Source organism: Canis aureus, chromosome 4, assembly GCF_053574225.1.
Source record: "Canis aureus isolate CA01 chromosome 4, VMU_Caureus_v.1.0, whole genome shotgun sequence".
In the NCBI taxonomy this organism is placed as follows: domain Eukaryota; kingdom Metazoa; phylum Chordata; class Mammalia; order Carnivora; family Canidae; genus Canis; species Canis aureus.
In genome coordinates this window covers 44,868,783-44,887,731 of record NC_135614.1, presented here as the reverse complement: position 1 = coordinate 44,887,731, position 18,949 = coordinate 44,868,783, and the positions used below count along the sequence as shown (strand labels likewise).

The 18,949-nt window shown below is 47.6% G+C and overlaps 1 protein-coding gene across 1 annotated transcript in view; it reads right to left on the bottom strand.

Annotated features, from left to right (window-relative positions):
• SLIT3 (slit guidance ligand 3) overlaps positions 1 to 18,949 on the bottom strand; it is a 591,462-nt gene that overhangs the window by 47,312 nt on the left and 525,201 nt on the right. The window contains exons 21-23 of the mRNA XM_077895576.1: positions 9,073 to 9,141; positions 7,316 to 7,387; positions 6,636 to 6,707 (exon numbers count right to left, since the gene is read on the bottom strand). Coding sequence (XP_077751702.1) covers positions 6,636 to 6,707; positions 7,316 to 7,387; positions 9,073 to 9,141 — 213 coding nt within the window. The remainder of the gene's footprint in view (positions 1 to 6,635; positions 6,708 to 7,315; positions 7,388 to 9,072; positions 9,142 to 18,949) is intronic.

Below are 18,949 nucleotides of genomic sequence, written 5' to 3'. Positions count from 1 at the left end.
TAGGCCAATGTGAGACATTTCTGGGGCTTTCTCTGGAACTCTCAGGAAAGAGGCAGTTTCATTTTGAGAAGCAGAACAAAGCACATTTTTGATAGTATCATTGGAACACCTGTATCCAGCCCTAGAACACAGTATCTACTACTGAATTTTTCAGTTACCTGTCTTGATAAATTCTCTTCCAGCTTAAGGTGGTTTGAACTGGTTTCCTCCTCCTTCAGTCAGGAAGGAATCTAACATATGGTTTCATAAGCTAGTTGTAAAGATGAAAAGATAGAATGCAAGTGGTTCAGATGGTACAGGACTCAGTACAGAGCCTGCACGTGATGGGCATTCACTCATGTTAGTTGTGATTATGGCTAGCATCCTCCTGACTCCAGCACTCTCTAGGCTCTGGGATGTGTTTTGGGGACAGTCCTTTCAATGTATTCCCCAAACCAGTGGAAGCCTGAAGCTATGCAGTCTATACGTTGCAAAGGCAGCAGTGAGTCCCATGACAGATTCCTGGACTAGAGAAGAGATACACTGGGATTTGGGCAGAGTGATCTAGGCCCATCACTTTCCTGCCCCTGTTTCTTTCTGCCACTATTTATTTATTTATTTATTTATTTATTTATTTATTTTTAATTTTTATTTATTTATGATAGTCACACACAGAGAGAGAGAGAGAGAGAGAGAGAGAGAGGCAGAGACACAGGCAGAGGGAGAAGCAGGCTCCATGCACCGGGAGCCCGACGTGGGATTCGATCCCGGGTCTCCAAGATCGCGCCCTGGGCCAAAGGCAGGCGCTAAACCGCTGTGCCACCCAGGGATCCCCTCTTTCTGCCACTTTTTAATTCTCATCAAAGGAATTTCTGGGCCGTGTCCCTCCAGTCCTCAAGGAAAGTCTTAGATGGGTGGCAAGGAAAAGAGAGAACTTCTGCCTGGGAAGGATGGAATGTGGTGGAAGGAGCACTGGACTAGGAGCTGAGAGCTGGGTTCCAGTCTTGATTATGCTCCTGCCTTGGGCTAGTCTTCAGCATTGCTTCCTGCTCCCACCCTCAGAAGCTACACTCCTCCCACACCTGTACCTCCTGGGGGTTCCCATTTGTCTAAGGAATTTATATTTTCCCTGCCTAGGAAAATTTTTTCCCTGCCACTCCCCACACACTTAGGTAACTCCCACTGGCTTCTCAAGACAGCCTTGGGAGTAGTGATTCAGAGAGCAAACGATCTTGGGTTCAAATCCCTACTTTATTCCCTACTGGTTGTGTCACTTTGGCAAAGTGACTCAACCTTGTGCCTCTGTTTCCTGGTCTGGAGGATAACAGTGGTACATTCTTCAGAGAGTTGATATGAAAAGTGGGTATGATAATGTAACTTAAAGCATGTAGCCCAGGCAAGGTTTAATAACTGTCAGTGGTTATTACTATTATCCTCTTGGAAAACCCTTTTGGATGGATGGCAAAAACTGGGTCCCATGTATTCCTATGGCTTCTCACAGGTACCACCATGTGTGGCAGAAGCTTATCTACTTGCCTGTTTCCCCTTCTAGACCATGAGCTCTCTAGCTCTCTAGGACAGAAACTATGTTTCATTATTTTCTTCTCCAGTGTTTAGCACAGAATTTAACTCATAGTTGGCATTAGTAAAGGATGAATAAGTTAATGTTTGGCAAGTCACTAAGCCTTTCTGAATCTGTCTCCTTATCTCATAAATGAGAGAAGTTTGGATAGGATACTTTTTTTGAAGATTTTATTTATTTATTTATTTATTTATTTGAGAGAGAGAGAGAGAGAGAGAGAGAATGAGCAGGGGGAGGAGTAGAGGGACAAGTGAATCCCTCCTGAGCAAGGAGCCCGATGCAGGGCTTGATCCTAGAACTTCAGGCCATAGTCAGACACTTAACTGAGTCATAGGTTAGGATAGTTTCTAAGACTCACTTCCTATTTCTAAAATTCAAAATTAATTTTACTTTTAGGTAGCACTGAAAGGCCAAACCCGGACCAGGGTTTGGGGGCCAATAAGGAATCACCTTTTGGCTCAGCAGAATTGTCTAATGTTTAACAGCTGGTCAAAAATGGAGTGAGGTTGGGGTGCTTGGGTGGCTCAGTCATTTAAGTGTCTGTCTTGGGTTCAAGTCATGATACCAGGGCCTAGGTTCAATGTTCCTGCTCTTTGGGGAGCCTGCTTCTCCCACTCCCTCTGCCTCTCCCCTGGCTCGTGCTCTCTTGCTCTCTCTCAAATAAATAAATGAAATATTTTTAAAAATGAAGTGGGATTGGGGTGCCTGGGTGGCACAGTTGGTTAAACATCACATGGTGATTTTGGTTCAGGTCATGATCTCAGGATCTTGAGATCAAGCCCTGAGTTGGGCTCTGCACTGGATGTGGAGTCTGCTCAAGATTCCTTCTTTCTCTGTCCCTCCCCTTGTTCTCTCTCTAAAAAAGAAAGGAAGGAAGAAAGGAAGAGGAAAGGAAAGAAAAAAAAGAAAGAAAAGAGAGAGAGAGAAAGGAAGGAAGGAAGGAAGGAAGGAAGGAAGGAAGGAAGGAAGGAAAGAAGGAGAAATGGAGTGAGGTTATCTGGAAAGGGAGCAAGCTCTTGGTTTCTAAAGGTAATCAAGCAAAGGGCACTGGAACCCTTTGCAGAGATGCTGTAGGGAGGACCTATGCAATCATTAAATCAGGGATGAACAGCCCCGTGTACATAAATAGCAAGCACAATCCACCTTCAGGGATGAGGGGCTAAAAATACTGAGGATGATGAATAATAATCTTACTCCTTCCCTTAGGAGCACACACTGAAATAGCCCTCCCAGAGCTAACTGATTCCAGGTGGCCCTCCTGTGGCTGGGGCTGAGGAGTGACAGTTGGGACCACACACACACACACACACACACACACACACACACACACACACACGGCATGTGGCTCAGTGTGGGACAAAGATCAAGGAACACAGAGATCCCTGAAGAAGAACTAGAATGCCCATGAGAATGTTCTCTTCTAACTATTTTTAGATTAGGAGCAAACTAAGAAAAGCAAATTTTCACCCAATGTTTTGTACTCAGGGTTCCCTGAAAACTCTCTCATTTCAGAAATGTATTCATATCCACCCACCAACACACACACACTCATTCACTCACTCACTCACTCACTCACTCACTCACTCAGTCTCTCTCTCTCTCACTCTTAAATTGTCAGGTCTTTCTAGAATACATTTGGCCTTTGTCTTTGGCTAAACCTGATGCTCATTCTCTTTCCTCACCCCCAATTGCTAGCATTCTTGGATCTCTGGTCATTTCCAAAATTTTCATCAAAGTAAAGAAACTCTTTAGAAATGAGAAAAGAATACATAAACGCTCAAGTGCAGTTGTAGATATAGCTCTTGATTTCAAAAAAACCTACCTTTTCCCCTTAGCTCTCTAAATTGTGAATATCCTACTGTATTCATTCATCTTTAACTCCGCCTTCTTTTATTACAGAAACAACTTCACATTAGCAGTTAGCTATCAGTGATTTTTTCATTTGTCTATGTTCTCTTATAGTTCTTTTTCATAGTTATAAATATATGCAAGTTATAATACATATATCTATTAGGTTTAGTTTTCTACTGTAAGGCTAGGTGGTAAACACTTCTCTACACTGCTACCTCATTTCCGTCTTTACCTCTTTTAATAATTGCCCTTCATTGACTGGCTACGTTATGCTTTCCTTAAACATTTCCCCACTGTGGCTCTTGTAGGTACTATTTAAGATGTGGGTTAAAAATAACAGAGCAACCGAGATCTTAATGCAGAGAACTTTTCCCTCATATTGGATTATCCTTTAGCATAAATTCCTAGCTGTGCAATTATGGGGGAAAAGGATACAAATATCATAAAAGAAACATAGTCCATAAACATTTTTATTTTTCCTGAATTGGTCTTTATGCAGAAAATGGTTGCTCCCCACTGAGGTAGATGGTTGCAATGAGGGCCTCTAAGACCACTTATTATCTATGAGATCCCATGATTCTAAAATGATGATGCTATAAAGCCTACTACTTCTTAATTCAAGAAGCAAGCATAAGCATGTGGTATGTTGATGTGTGCTCCTAACGAACTAATGAGAACATTCTGGAGTAGGACAGAGGAGGTGCATAGGGAGCAGGAAACCCCGGTGATGTTCATTTCACCACCCTGGGAGACCAGATAATTTTAGTATATGTGCTGCCACAGCGAGCACCTGGAAGACCAGACAAATGGACAGGCAAGCATTCTTGGTCTCCCTCCCTTCTATATACTGGGTTGCCCCACCAGAACCACTCTAATTATAAACGTATGCACACAGATCCCATGAACCGCAGAGCCCCGGCCCCTGGCAGCAAACCCATGCAGAGAACTGGAAGAGTAGGAAGGGAGACAATAGGTTGGGATTGAGGAGGGATGATGGGAAGTAGGAGGGCGCAGCAGGTCCAGCCCCAGCCCCAGCCAATGAGACAAGCCCATCTCCCATTGTGTTCAACTGGAAACAGGGAAATGGTTCTGCTGATGTTTCCATTCTCAAACTCCCCAGAGAAGGTGGATAATAAATAAGTGACAATAACAGATTGCACACTGTCAGCGCGGGCACTTCTTTGCCCCGAGAGAATTGATTTTTAATAACAGCACAGATGACATGTGGCGGGAGTTGTCGCTGACACCAGTGTTTTGTGAGCTTCAATAAATCACATCAGCCTGGAGGCTCTGGAATGGACAGGCTCATTGGGTGCTGTCTGCTGATTGCAACTAGGTCCTGAGAAGGGGCCTTGGGCTCTGTGTCAGGAGGCTGGAGTCTGCAGCCTAGGCCTCAGTTTTCCCATCTTTAAAGTGGGCATAATCTCCTCAATCTCACAGCCCTGTTGCAAAGGGTTATATGAGGCAATGGCCATGAAAAGTGGCATTTCTGGGATCCCTGGGTGGCGCAGCGGTTTGGCCCCTGCCTTTGGCCCAGGGCGCGATCCTGGAGACCCGGGATTGAATCCCACGTTGGGCTCCTGGTGCATGGAGCCTGCTTCTCCCTCTGCCTGTGTCTCTGCCTCTCTCTCTCTCTCTCTCTCTGTGTGACTACCATAAAAAAAAAAAAAAAAAAAAGAGAGAGAGAGAAAGAGAAAGGGGTGGGGCACCTGGGTGACTCAATCATTAAGTATCTGCCTCAGGGCATGATCTTGGAGTCCCGAAGGAGCCCCCCCCCCACCCCCCCATCAGGCTCCCTGTGGGGAATCTGCTTAAAAGGGATCCCTGGGTGGCGCAGCGGTTTAGCACCTGCCTTTGGCCCAGGGCGCGATCCTGGAGACCCGGGATCGAATCCCATGTCGGGCTCCCGGGGCATGGAGTCTGCCCCTCTCTCTCTCTCTCTCTCTCTCTCTGTGACTATCATAAATAAATAAAAATTAAAAAAAAAAAAGTGGCATTTCTGTCCTCATGAGGATATCATTTAAAGAACCCCCTTTGCCAACAAAACATGCAAGATGACAAGGCACAAAAATCAGGTGACAGTAGGGCCCGGGGTGGGGGTGGCAGTGAGGGCCATTCCTGTTCTTGTAAGGTAATAACAAATAACGGTAATAACAAATTAATATTTATAACGTGTTTACAGGAATGCCTGATGTCTGCCTTTGGCTCAGGGTGTGATCCCGGGGTCCTGGGATCAAGCCCTGCATCGGGCTCCCTGCAGGGAGCCTGCTTCTCCCTGTGCCTATGTTGCTGCCTCTCTCTCTGTGTCTCTCATGAATAAGTAAATTTTAAAAAATCTTTAAAAAAGTAATATAAAGTGTTTACCATGGGCCAGAGCTGTGCTAAATGCCATATATATAGCATCTCATTTAAACCTCATAAAACCCTGTAAGGTCATTACTACCTGGATTTTTACAGAAGACACACAGCTAGGGAGGGGCAGAGCCACATTTGGAAAGCAGGTAGACTCCATGCCATCTTGTCCTTACTTGGAGCTCACCTGCCTCAGTGGCTGCCCCGTTGCCTGTGTAGGACAGGGCGAGGCAGGTGTCACACGGTGGGGGCCAGGAGTGGAGGCTGCATGGCCATGTAGGAAAATAGATAGGAGCCCTGGAAAGGCCAGGTCTTTCCATTTTCCAAGAGAAATTAGGAATTAGGATTTGTATGAGAAGCCTCCTGAGGGTTAAGTGTTGGCAACTTATTAAAGCTTTGTTTTTTTTTTTTTAAAGATAGTCTGTACCAATGAATGGTACAATTGCTAACCCATTGCTGTCTGTGAGCTGAACCAGGTCTCTGGGCTTCTAGTTTGTGACTTGGGTACACAGGTCTCATTTCCTCGCAGATGTTCACTGTGTCTACACTGCCCCGCTAAGGCCAGAGGGCCCAACAGTGGAGTGATATCAGCCACAAGCCACTGTGCTCCCCTAGGGAGCAGAATACAGCTGCATATGCTAATCCCCACTGGGGAGGTGCCACTGATCTCACGGAGCACAAAAAGGAGAAACTCAGAGTGGCTTGTGATTTGCTCTGGGTCCACACGTGGTAGTGGGCTAGCTCACTCCTGAGCCAGGAGGAGTGCTGGTTTGGGGAGGTGTGTGTGGGGGGGAAGATGAGCACTCAGTACTGCCTGCTGTTACTTGGTGAAGCCCAGGTAGAAAGCAGGGCTCCGAGGTGAGGTACTCACAGCACTCGGAGAGACCGCAGCCCGTCAAAGGCGTGGATGGGGATACACCGCAGCCGGTTGTAGCTCAGGATCCTGTGGGAGAAGACACAGCTGTGCTCTTGGCCATTGCTCTTCTCAGCTATTTGTGGGTGTACTGTCCACACTGTGGACCAGTCAAAGCAAGTGGTTTCTTTATCTTCCTAATTTTAATATACTGACAAAGAGCATCCCAACAATAAAGGGAGGAGAAACGCTCCAGAAAGTTCACAGGTGTTGCCTCCCCCATGTCCTCTCGTGTTCCATGGCAGGCTGGCCTTCTAACCAGCTTTGCCATCATCTCCCTCTATTGTCAGAGGGTCAGTGCTCACAAGGTGCCAAGCTAATGGGAACTAAATGGATATGAGCAAAATATAATTGTGTAGGGAAACCCTCCATTGGGAAAGAAAATTCACAAACCACAGAAGGTATTCCAAAGAGGGCCTTCTTCAGAAGTATTGGTTCCTCTCTAACTGCCCAGACAGTAGAGTTCTCAACTACTTTATTTTCCTTCTGATGATTAAGGGCTGCTCTACGTGGGGGCAGCCATAGCCCTCAGGATTACTAGAGCAGAGAACAGAGGCCCGAGGGGACAGGGAGAAAAGGACAGCCACAGGCCACTCACTGCCAGGCCCATGTCAGACACAGCACCCCACTGTACTCACAGGGTGGAGAGGTGAGACATGTTACTGAAGGTGTAATTGGTCAGCACGCCAATGCTGTTGTTGCTCAGGTCGCTAGGAAAAGTAAAACAGAAGGGTCACACTTTACTGTTAGTTACATCTGTAGTGGGTCATTCCCAACTTTCCCATCCATCCATCCATCCATCCATCCATCCTCCATCCATCCACTCACCCATCTATTCATCTATCTACCCATTCTTCCAAATGTACATTTTTTCCTTCAAGATTTATTCACTCATTTGAGTATTTGTTGTTCATTCATCCACCCATCCATTCACCTGGTCAACCATTCAATTATAAGTCTATCTGTCCATTTCATCCTCCCAGCCAGACATAATGTGTGAGATCTCTCCTTATTCTAGTGCCATTTTTCCCAGGTCAGTCCTTCCTTTCACTATTCCTCTCTCACTTCTGGCATTCATTCATCCCATCTTATCAGGGGGAACGAAGTTGGTGGGGGTGTAGTTCTTTGCCCACAACAACCTCTAGTTGTAGTTCTCTGCAGGGGTAAATATCTCAAGGAGTGGTTTTCAATAGTAGCTGCGCATTAGAATCCCCTGGAGAGTGTTTACATTCTCTGATGCCTGGGTTCCGTGTCCAGATATTCTGGTTTATAAATCAAATATTCTGATTTAATTGCTTGAGCATGGTTTGGAGCAGGAGTATTAAACAAACAAACAAATTAATCAGCTGAGGTTGAGAACCACTGAGAACCCCAGAGTGGTTCTCAGGGCACTTTTGCTTCCCCAGTGACATGTGGCAATGTCTGGAGATATTTTTGGTTGTCACTACCCCGTGATGGATTCTACAGGCATCTCATGGGCAGAGGCCCCAAGATACTGCTAAACATCCCACAATGTCCACCACAGCCCCACAACCAAGAATGATCTGGCCCCAAATGCCCCCAGGGTTGAGGTGAAGAAATCTCATCTAGAGGCTGGTTTGTGGGATGTTTAGGAAGCCAGACTGAATGAGGGGACAGGTGGCTTTCTGCCACTTTTCTTCAGTAGTCCCACTTTCCCAAGGGCAACAATGATTCATTCTGAAAGAACTCTCACTCCCCATCCCCCGACCCCGCACTGTGGACTGGCTTCCTGCCCCCTGAGCAGCCAGGGTGATCTTCCAATGACCACTCACCCAAGGAATGGTTTTGTACCCTTATGGGTCCCATCTTGGCAAGGCAACGAGGCTGTCAAGGGACAATGCTCATAGACCACCCAGTTCCTAGACATCCCCCACCCAATACCCTGCAGCCTTGCTTTCATTTGGAAGTTTTCCTGGATCTTGGCAGACTTGGAGCCACTAGGAGCTACCACCTGAAGGAACCTCAGTTGGAACATTTTTTAGGCAACTGGAAGAGAAAGAAGCAATGCCCACTTAAGCTTTTGGCAAACCTCAGTGCAGCCACATCTTGCAAGAAACTGAAAACTGAGGAGTCTCAGGATTTAATTGGGGCCCCAGAAAGTCAGAGGCTCTCTCACCTCTCCCTAAGCCAAGAAGCAGGTGATGTGGATGGTCAGTGATCCCAGGCTCTGGGTATTTCTGTGTCTAGTTCTCACTGGTATGACCTGGCACAGCAGACTGGCTCATACCTCCCACCTACCTCTCTCTGTTCCACCCCGGGAGAAAGTGCAGGAATGTGGTGAAGCCTGCAGACCATCCTCCCTTACCCTCCACATGTTTTCTGAGCTCCCCCAGGAGAGAACACTAAATGTCCCACCCAATGCCGGGCTCCTTACATAAGTGTCAGGTGGCGGAGGGCAGACAGCTCCCTGGGCACGGCCGTTAAGTGGTTTCCTTCCAGGTACCTGAAAGAGAGATGTGTAGTGAAGCCTGGTCAAGAGACACTGCACACACTGTCCTTTCTGAGAGACCCCTCCTCTGACTTTCTGGGCTAACTTGGGCCTCTGTTTTACTCTCTCATAGTTCCTTCTCCCCCCCCGCCCCCCCCTCCCCGTCAAAGCACAGACTGCATTTGTCACTTATTATTTATTTGTGTGATTATTCAACTAATGACATTTTTTCCTCACTGGACTGCTATACTCCGTGATGGCAGGGCTGTTGCCTAAAACTGTCCGGTGTTGGATCTGCCGATAGTGTGTATGGAGTTCGCATGCAGTAGGTGCCCAGTGAATATTTGTTGAATGAATAAAGCACTCACTCTGTACCCAGCCTTCACAATACTCTCACATGGCAAGTTTTCACAGTTGAGGAAGCAATTTCAGAGATGTTAAAACACTTGTCCAAGGTCATACAGCGAGTGAGTGGCTGAGCTAGGATTTGAACCCAGGTCTCTCTAAAGTCTCATCACAGTTCCATTCAGCCTCTACTTAGCTACTGGGGAGCATGGGAGAGCTGAGTCACGATTCATGCTAAGAACCCTAAATCTGTGTTGTGTATCTCTGGTGCGCCCCCGGAAGCCGAGGAGAAAGGGTGTGCTCTTGGAGCATTGTGCTGTGGTTCCCAACAGGATGGCTGCCTGTGGGAGGGGACAGCGGTTCAGACTGGGGACGTACCAACAGATGGAGACTCCTCCTGGATAGGCAAAGGCTGAGCCTAGACCTGTCTGGACTTTAGGGTCCTGCACAGACTTGCTCACCTAGGCTGAGGCCACCTCCTTAGACATTCGAGTGTGCTTGAGGATAAGAGAAGGAAGTCTCATTTTGATCATGAATTACAAAAGTTATTACTACCCTCAAGGGTGACACAGGCTAATTTATTCACTCTCATCCTGTGGTAAACCCCTTCCCCCTGGGCTTCCTCTTGTTCTTGGGACAAAATTACAAGAATTTTTTTTTTTTTTTTTTAATTACAAGAACTTTTAAGATGGCTTACAACGTCTGGTCTGGTCTCCTGTGCGAATCTCCCTTGACATAAGGCCCCCATAGCTTCTTCTCGGTACTGGTGTCCACTAGTGCAGGGTCTGCCTTAAGCTCCAAGAGGGCCTACCTCTGTCTTTATCTCTAGTCTAGCACTTCCCAAAGTTTAACATATGTACACATCACCTGGGATATTGCTAAAAAGCAGATTCTAATATAGTGGGTCTGTGTCAGGTTGGAGAGTCTGCATTTCATTCATTCGTTCATTCATTCATTCATTCATTCGAGACAGAGAGAGAGAGACAGAGACAGAGAGAGGCAGAGAAATAGGCAGAGGGAGAAGCAGGCTTCCTCTGGGGAGCCTGATGCGGGACTTGATCCCAAGACCAGGATCATGCCCTGAGCCAAAGGTCAACCACTGGGCCACCCACATGTCCCTAAGTCCGCATTTCTAACAGGCTCCTGCATGAGGATGGGAACTGCTGGTCCACAGGCTGCATTTTGAGTAATGAGCTGCTGGAACACCAGCTGGCATCCAGTAGACCCACCACCAAATGACTGAATGGGATGAAATGGGTTAAAATAGGATATGAGTCAGTTTGTCAATGATCAAACCAGGCTTAGCTTTGAGGACAAGTTGGAAGGGGTGTTTTCTTAAGTTTGGGCCAAGTGACTTTATTTCCAGGGCTGGCCCCTGAGAATCATCATGGCCCAGGGCACTGGGCAGGACCCCATATGGTCTGAGGTTGCCATGGCATGTCGGATTACTTCCCTTTGGTCCTTAATCCTTTGTTGTGTACCTATTATGTGTTAAGAACTATGCTAGAGGAGGGGGTAGATACAAAGATGAACCAGATCCCATTTCTGCCTTCAGGGAGCTTGATCATCTAGCCTAAAATTCAGCCACATACACTTAGATCGTGCCCTCAGGCAGAGGAGCTAAGAGAAACATATTCACCGATGCGTTCATTTATTCAGGCAGAAATCTTTATTGGGCAACTGCAGTGTGTATACACTGTGTATATACCAGCGTGTATACACTCGTGAAGAAGACAAGCGTGCTGCCTACTTTCTGGCATTTAAGAATCTAACATGGAGAGGGAAGGGGAGGGAGTGGGAGGGAGAGGGGAAGAGAGGGGTGGGGAGAGAGAGAGGAGGACATACACAGAAAACAACATAGATTACAAACTGTGCAGGCCAGGGAGGCGGGTCTGGTGGGGAAAGGGAGCCCGGCAGATCACGCTGAAGCCCTGGAGGTGGCTTTATCCCAAGTGAGGGGAGTAACTGCAGACCGGTGCAGGAGCTGGTGTCACAGATTACCCTGCTTCACCCTTCTGCTCTGCCCTGAAGGACGGGTGGCAGGGCATTCACATGCTGTGTGGACACTGGCCCTGTGGCTCAGCAGTGGTGGTGAGGAGAAGGCATGAAGACCTTCTAGACTTCTCTGCTGGACAGGGAGGTTCTGTGGGGGTAGCAGGATTCTGGGGTCTGTGCAGGCTGATGAAGGGGAGGACAAGTCATGTTGGGCCACCTTGCCCACAGGGAGTGTTTTGTGGATGGTGTGGCAGGGAGGGAGGGAGGGAGGGAGGGAGAGAGGAAGGGGGAGAGGCAGGGGAAGAGGGAAGAAGGGAGGAGCTGGATGAATGAGCAGGGCTGGTGGGGAGTGTGCTGGTTCAGGGAGCATCTCTGCTGGAGGGAGGCTAATTAACCACGAGGGAGCCACTTGAAGGGGTCTAGCCTCGGGCTGGCAGTGACATCTCCCCCTCTCCCATGCTGCTTATCCTCTCACTCTTGTTTGTTTGTTACAACTACTTAGCAAACTTGAGGCATCTAAAACGAAACCCAGACTAAGATGCCATAACACCAAGTCTCCCTGCTGGGATGTTTACAGAAGGCCTCATGACAAGCACATCTGAAGCAAGTTACCTAAGCTCACAGACCACAGAGTGACAAGGAAAATAACAAAATAGAAACAAAGGTGCAGAATCTAGTGCTCTGGGACAGAGAGACTCTGGTCTGTTATCCAATCCTCTACAGAGGGGGCCATATTTTGCTGGGTGTTTTGTCCATCTGGTTGAACACTGAGGCTCAGAGAGGGGAGGAGTGAGTCCAAGAGCCAGGATCTAAACTCAGGTCTGCTGGGTTGCATAGCCCAAGAAGTCAAACCCATGTGATTTCAACTCTACCTGGAGCTCCTTATTTTGACCTTTGGCCACCACTGTCCTGAGAGGATTCGCCCGATCACATAACTTAGTCTGTCACCTCTGCTAGGACATCAGCTGTGCGCAGCAGGGATTTGGGCCACTTTTGTATCCTGCTGCATTCCCAGAGCATAGTGTAAGGCTCAGCACGTAGCAGGACCTCAAATATTTACTGAATGAGTGAATGAATGAATGAAGAGAAGGGCTGTTTGTAGGACCCTGGATTAAACAAACAAAAACTTACAAGGGTTTCAAAGGATGCCCTGTGCCTGGCCCATGTCCATCTGTAAGGGAGGCCATGCTCTATTGATGCCTGCATTTGCTCAACAGTTGAATGAACATCTAAAATGACCCCTGGAATTCAGGGATGCTGACAGCATCCTCAGCTGACACAGGGAGGTCCTGGGGGTCCTGGAGGATGGGCAACATGACACAGATGCTTCTGGAGCCTCTGGTCCTGCTGTTTCAGCCTGGCTTTGATGGGTGCTCTGCTGATGCTGACTGGATCAGCCTTGCCCCTGTTTAAAATCCTTCCCTGGCTTTCACTGCTTGCTAGAAAAGGACACCCAAATCCTGTCCAAATCCTTCCAAGCTGTCTGTGGCCTGTCCTGAAATCCGTCAAGGTTCTCTAGGGAAACAGACCAGTTGGAGAGATACACACACACACATATAAATGTATATACAGAGGGAGAGGGAACTTGTTTTTTAAAATTTTTAAAAAGATTTGAGGGAGAGAGAGAGAGTGCTCATACACAGAGGGAAGGGCAGAGGGAGAGAGAATCTCAAGCAGACTTCCTGCTAAATGCAGAGCCTGACGTGGAGCTCAACCCCAGAACCCTGAGATTATGGCCTGAGCCAAAACCGAGAGTTGGCTGCCCAACCGACTGAACCACCCAGGCACCTCATGAGAGAATTTACTTTGAGGAAGGGCTAGCAGGTTGGAAACTCAAGTATGATTTCTGTGTTACAATCTTAAGGCAGAAATCCCCCTTCTACTTTCTACAGAAAGCTCCAGTTTTATTTTTGTTTTTTGTTTTTGTTTTTGTTTTTGAGGTCTTCTACTGATTATATGAGGCCTACATCCACATTATTCTGGGTAATCTCCTTTACCTACTTGCATCGACAAAATACCTTCCAGGTAACATGTAGCTAGTATTTGCCCAAACAAGTGGGCCCCCCTGCCCAGTCAAGCTGACACATCAAATTAACGGTCCCAGGCCCTGCCTCCCCTTCCTGTTCACCACACAGCAAACTCTCCGTTGGCTTCAGCCCTGCCCCCCGAATGCCCCAGGTTCCTTTTGGGGGGCAGGTCTCGGCACATGCGTGCCCCTCCTCTCCCTCCTTGCTAGTTCACTCCAACGGTTGCTCAGAACTCAGCTCGAGCACTGCCTCCCCAGCGCCATCTCCCACACCCACTGGGGACAAGACAAGCTACTCAGCCCAAGCTTTCGGTGCATTTTCTTCACAGCATCTCACCCCCCTGTGACGTCCAAGAGTGAGTCTGTGATGAGCGGGCCAGAATGGTGTCTGCTGTGCTCACTGCAGCATCCCGGTACGCTGGCTGGCAGTAGGAGATGCTCAGGAAACACCATCTGTGTGATGCGAGCCCCAGAAGTCCCCAGGGAGCGCTGCATGTGGCACTGTGGGGCCGAGGGGGACCCGCGTGGGAGCCACTCTAGGTGCACCATGTCCCTGGCAACCTGGTGCTGCAGCTCAGAAGACGTGGATTCAAACAGCTTCACCTCACAAATACAGATGTGGCTGTGAAGGAAAGCTCTTTGTGCAAAGCCCTTCATGAAGACTGAACTCCAAAGTTGCCTGTAGCCTGCAGCCCAGGCCCCAGAGGGACGCTTTCAGAAGACTGCACTCCTGCCCTGCCAGCCTCAGAACTCTCAGAGCCTCTCCAGCGGGTCCCTGCCTCTCCAGCAACCTTGGTGTTGACCTGCATTTAAATGCTCCATTTTAGCCGGAGCATGAGCACAGGAGGACGTGTCTGCGTCTCATGAAAATCCACACAGAGCTCTAGCGAATGGATGCTCCTCATTTCTGTTAGGAGTTTTGCGGCGCTGACAAGTGCTGTACAAAGAACTCTCAGACCTGCTGAATGGTGAAGAAGGGCAGCCACCTTCCAGGAGCCCCCGCTCATGGCCAGGGCTTCCGCCAGGGGCCTGGGATGATGTGGTTCTAGCTCAGCAGTCAGCAGCCCAGGTTCACACCCTGGCTCCACTAGCTGATAGCTGTGTGACCTTGGCAACTTACTTAACCTCTCTGAGCTTGCATTTCACCTGTGAAAGGGGGCTTATCATGATCATCCCCTTGAAGTGATTAAATGAGTCTCTATGGAAAGCTCTTGGAGCAGTTCTTGGTACAGCAGTCTTCAGTGTGTTTTGAACATGAATGTGTGTGCATGTGTGTGCGCGCACACACACACACACACACACAGACACACACACCCCTCCACCCAATAATACATATGAATATCGGAAAACCCATAGTGATCTCCTTGTTGTCTATTCTCTATTCTCCTTCCAGAGTAATATTTCTAAAATGAGAATCGCATCATGTCACTTTCCTGCTTAAAATTCTTCCTTGGCTCCCGCATTTCTCCTGGGATAAGGAGTCAGCCCTCACCACAGCCTACAAGAACTACAGATCTCTTCTCGAGTTTTCAGTACACACCAGTCTCTTTTCCAGTCTATTTGCTGTGTCACGTGGTCTTCTTGGTCTCTTGACTTTAAGATCTTTCCATCTTTGGGTTATCATAAAACATTTTCTTTCTACTGCTTTCCACATCCTGCCTGCACCCCCTTTTCCTGGGGAAACACTATTCTCCGTCCTGAGATGCCTAATTTCCTGACAAGCCTTCTTACTGTCTTTCTCCCCCATTCTAACTTTTTGACATCAGGGGTCTTATCTGTCACATTGCTGCTGCCTCCCAGCTCCTGTGACATTACCTGGCATGATAAACTCGGTGAACACCTGACTGAGTGATGAGGGCTTCTCTCAGCTTGTGGCCTGTGCCCCGGTCTCCCTCAGTCCCTCCCACAGATGGCCATGACTGCCCGATAGCCTAGAAGTGTCCTCTACTGAAGCCATCTGCTGAGGGCTTCTCTGGGCCAAGGCTTGCGCCAGGACTCTGAAGCACTGCTGTGCCCAGAGCCAGCTGCCCTCCAGCTGGCTGCAGGCAATTTCTATCCCTCTCCCCAGGCCAGAGAAAGGCAAGAATATAGTCAGTACTGGGCAGTTGCCCTCTAAAGTGCTCTGGGGAGCCTGCCCAGCGGGGGTGGGGTGGGGGGAGGTGGCAAGTATGCAAAGAAAGCAGCAGCTGGCATTGCTAGAGAAGGTGCAGCTGTCAGGATGGACCCAGCCAGAACCACAGACAGGTACCTATAGCATCTTGGCAGGGGTGCTGGGTTTGCCTTCTCCCTGCTTAAAATGCAGGTGGCAGGTTCCAAAGAGACACATGACTGTCTACTGCAAATCACCAACGAGCCAGGCCACCAGGCAGAGCACACAGGGACCCAGACCTCTGCCAAAGGAAGGGAGTAACTGAGTGGCTAAGGGATGGGCCCTGGGGTCAGATGGGCCTGGGCTCGAGGCAATGCTCTGCTGTGCAGTGTGATCTTAAGAAATCATTCAACCTTCTCGAGCCTCAGTTATCTCATCTGCAAAATGGGAGTAACAACACCTGCCTTGTAGGATTAAATGAGGTCACATATGAAAAACAACCACAGCATCTGGCACAGTAAATGCTCTATGAGTGCTGGCTGTGGTGGGTCACACCCGGACAGGATACCTTCCCTTGCTTTCCTAAAGCCCAGGTTGCGGCGGAGGGGGGCGGGGTGCGGTGCGCAGAACTGCCTGGACTCCTCCCTATCCCAGAGCACATGCTGTCCATGCCACTCCTCCACTTGTCGCTTACTGCATTGCCCTGCTCCTTCTCTGGCATGACCCTCTGTTGCCCAAAATTTGAGCTGCTTGCTATACCCCAGGCCACCATCTTCTGACCCCCACCCCAAGCCCAACCAGTGCCAGGCCAGGTCCTACCCTCTCCCCCAAGCAGTGCATTCTTCTCATCACCTCCTGCCAAAGAAATCAGTCTCAGAGAGCTGTGTCTCAGCCTGTGTCCTGGTGGTTAAGTCCCAAACCCTTTTAAGCCTCCCATCACTGCCATGTATGTGTGCACACCGTCAGCATGCTTCCCAAGATGTGCTCAGACTCCACAGTCCAGTAGAAATCCCCTCTTCCAACAGTGGTGCCTGGGGGAGATATGTCATCCTTCTCTTCTCCTCTCCTTGGGATGTTTGTGGTGGGACAACAAATCTATGCTCACAGTCCTCACACCAAGTCAGTTCTCAAATTTCCTGGATATTAACCAGGAGTGGACTGTAGGGGATGGGGGTGGGTATTGTTTGCTGGCACTAGATTCTCATTCTCCTCTCTGCTGCTCAGGAAGATGTGGACTTACAGGGTTTGTTTCCAGAATTCAGGAAGGTCTGGTGTTTAATAAACACTGCCTTAAATGCAAGCAAATAGATTTTTAGGTTTAAGTACTTCCGGAATGGCAAGCGTGAGTCTACAAGGCTCATGGCAGAGCAATAACAGAACTCTTCTGAAGCTGACGAGGCCCAACCTGTGCAGATTGTATTTGTGTCAAGTACCTTGGGCGCTGAGATGTCTACTTCTGCTGTGCTTTCAGCAAGCTTTTGTAGGCTTGCTTCTAAATCAGGACTTTAGTGCTGACTTCTAGCGGGTGTCTCTGTATCGTTTGCTTGCTAGTGTGTAATTACCTGAGTGGTTCTTAAAGTGTTGTCCATGGGCCACTGGGGCTCCTCTAGGTTTTTCAGGGCTCTGTGAGACACTGAAACTACTTTTCTGAAAAAATTAAAACATTGTTTTCCATTTGCACTGTGTGGGGAAAATTGCTGGCACCTCACTATGAATCAAGGCTGTGGCACCACATGGTATCAGTGGTCACTATATTCTTCCCTCAAGTACATGTAGGGGAAAAAAAAGCCAGTTCACTTGAGAATGCCCTCCAGGAAGCAGCGAAAAGATATTAATTGCATTAAGTATCAACCCTTGAACACATATCTTTTTAATATTCGGCGTGGAAAAATGGGAAGCATGCATAAAGCATTTCTGCTTTGGTGGTTTGGAGAAAAAGCTCCAGCATCACTGAGTTACAAGCTAAACTAGCTGTTTTTTAAAATTTTCTCCCATAAAACACCATTTTTACTTAAAAGAATGACTAGCAAAAGGTTATTCCGGGATAGGTATGGGTAGACATTTTCTCACAAATAAATACAGTAAGCCTGTCACTTTCCATGGAAATCTACTAATAGTACTTACTGGATAAAATTCAAGCTTGCTACCAAGTGAAAATTAAAATTTTTAGAAAACTCTTAACTGCTACGTTGAGCAGTTTCCCTTTACTGAGAGACTTTTCTGATGAGATCCTGGTGATGTTACTGGTTATGACATTTTTGATACCATGTCATGTAACGTGCCAATGTCCAGACGATCTATATAACCCAGCGAACCAATATTTTCCAAATGACCAGTGCACACTGTTACAAGATCATTCATGGAAGAAAGTTCCATTCAAAGCACAAGATAGACCAGTGGGTTGTAACATAATAGAAAGTCCATGGATACAGTTTTGGGTCCCATGCAACAACTAGCCTTTACGAAACTACCACTTCATGATTATGGTGTATTATCGAAGAAGAATATCCACAATTATTTGGAAGGGCTATTAAAATTCTCCTCTCTTTTCCAACGATTTGTCTATGTGAAGCCAGATTTCCTTCTTGTACTTGACCCAAAACATTGTATTGCAACAGAGGGAATGCAGAAGTGGATATGAAAATCTGGTTCCCTTCTACTACATTTGTAAAAATGTCACTCTTCTTAATTAAATTTCTTTTGGTTTGTTTTTCATAGAAGTATGCTTTTTATATGAACATGTAATGAGTAAATTATTATTCTAAATGGATTAATAAACATATATTTAAAAAAATTTCTCGTTAATAGTTTTCTAATATGGTAAATATCGGTAGATATAAGCACATAAACAAAAGTAGAGTCCTCATTGCTTTTGAAAAACCTAAAGGAGTCACCCTGAGACCCCCAAATTTAAGAATTTCTGGGGTAGGGGATAAGAACATGGGATTTGGGGCCAGACCAAACTGCCCTCTGATCCTGAGTTGCTGCTTACTGGAGATGAGGCCTGGGGAGTGACTCTTAGTTGTCAGCACTGAGAGAGAGACGGGGGCCTGCACGCTGTCCTCAGGGACTGCTTGAACCAGCAAGAGAGCAGGCCAGGGGTTTGCAGAGGGCTGGCAGAGGAAAGCTCACCGCCCCCGTAAGGTACTGCCTTGCTGGCTTGTGCCTGCAGTAGGCTCCCACACCCTGCCCTTTGGAGAAATGCTATGAACTTTGGTTGTATTTCTTTCTTTTTTTTTTTTTTTTTCCCCTTCTCAGTGAATTAAACTTAATTTTGTTTTGTATGTTGGCAGCTCTGCCTGAGACCACTAATGATGCCTGAGGGAGCTGGAAAGCCAGCACTGGATCCAAACAATGAATCTGGTCCT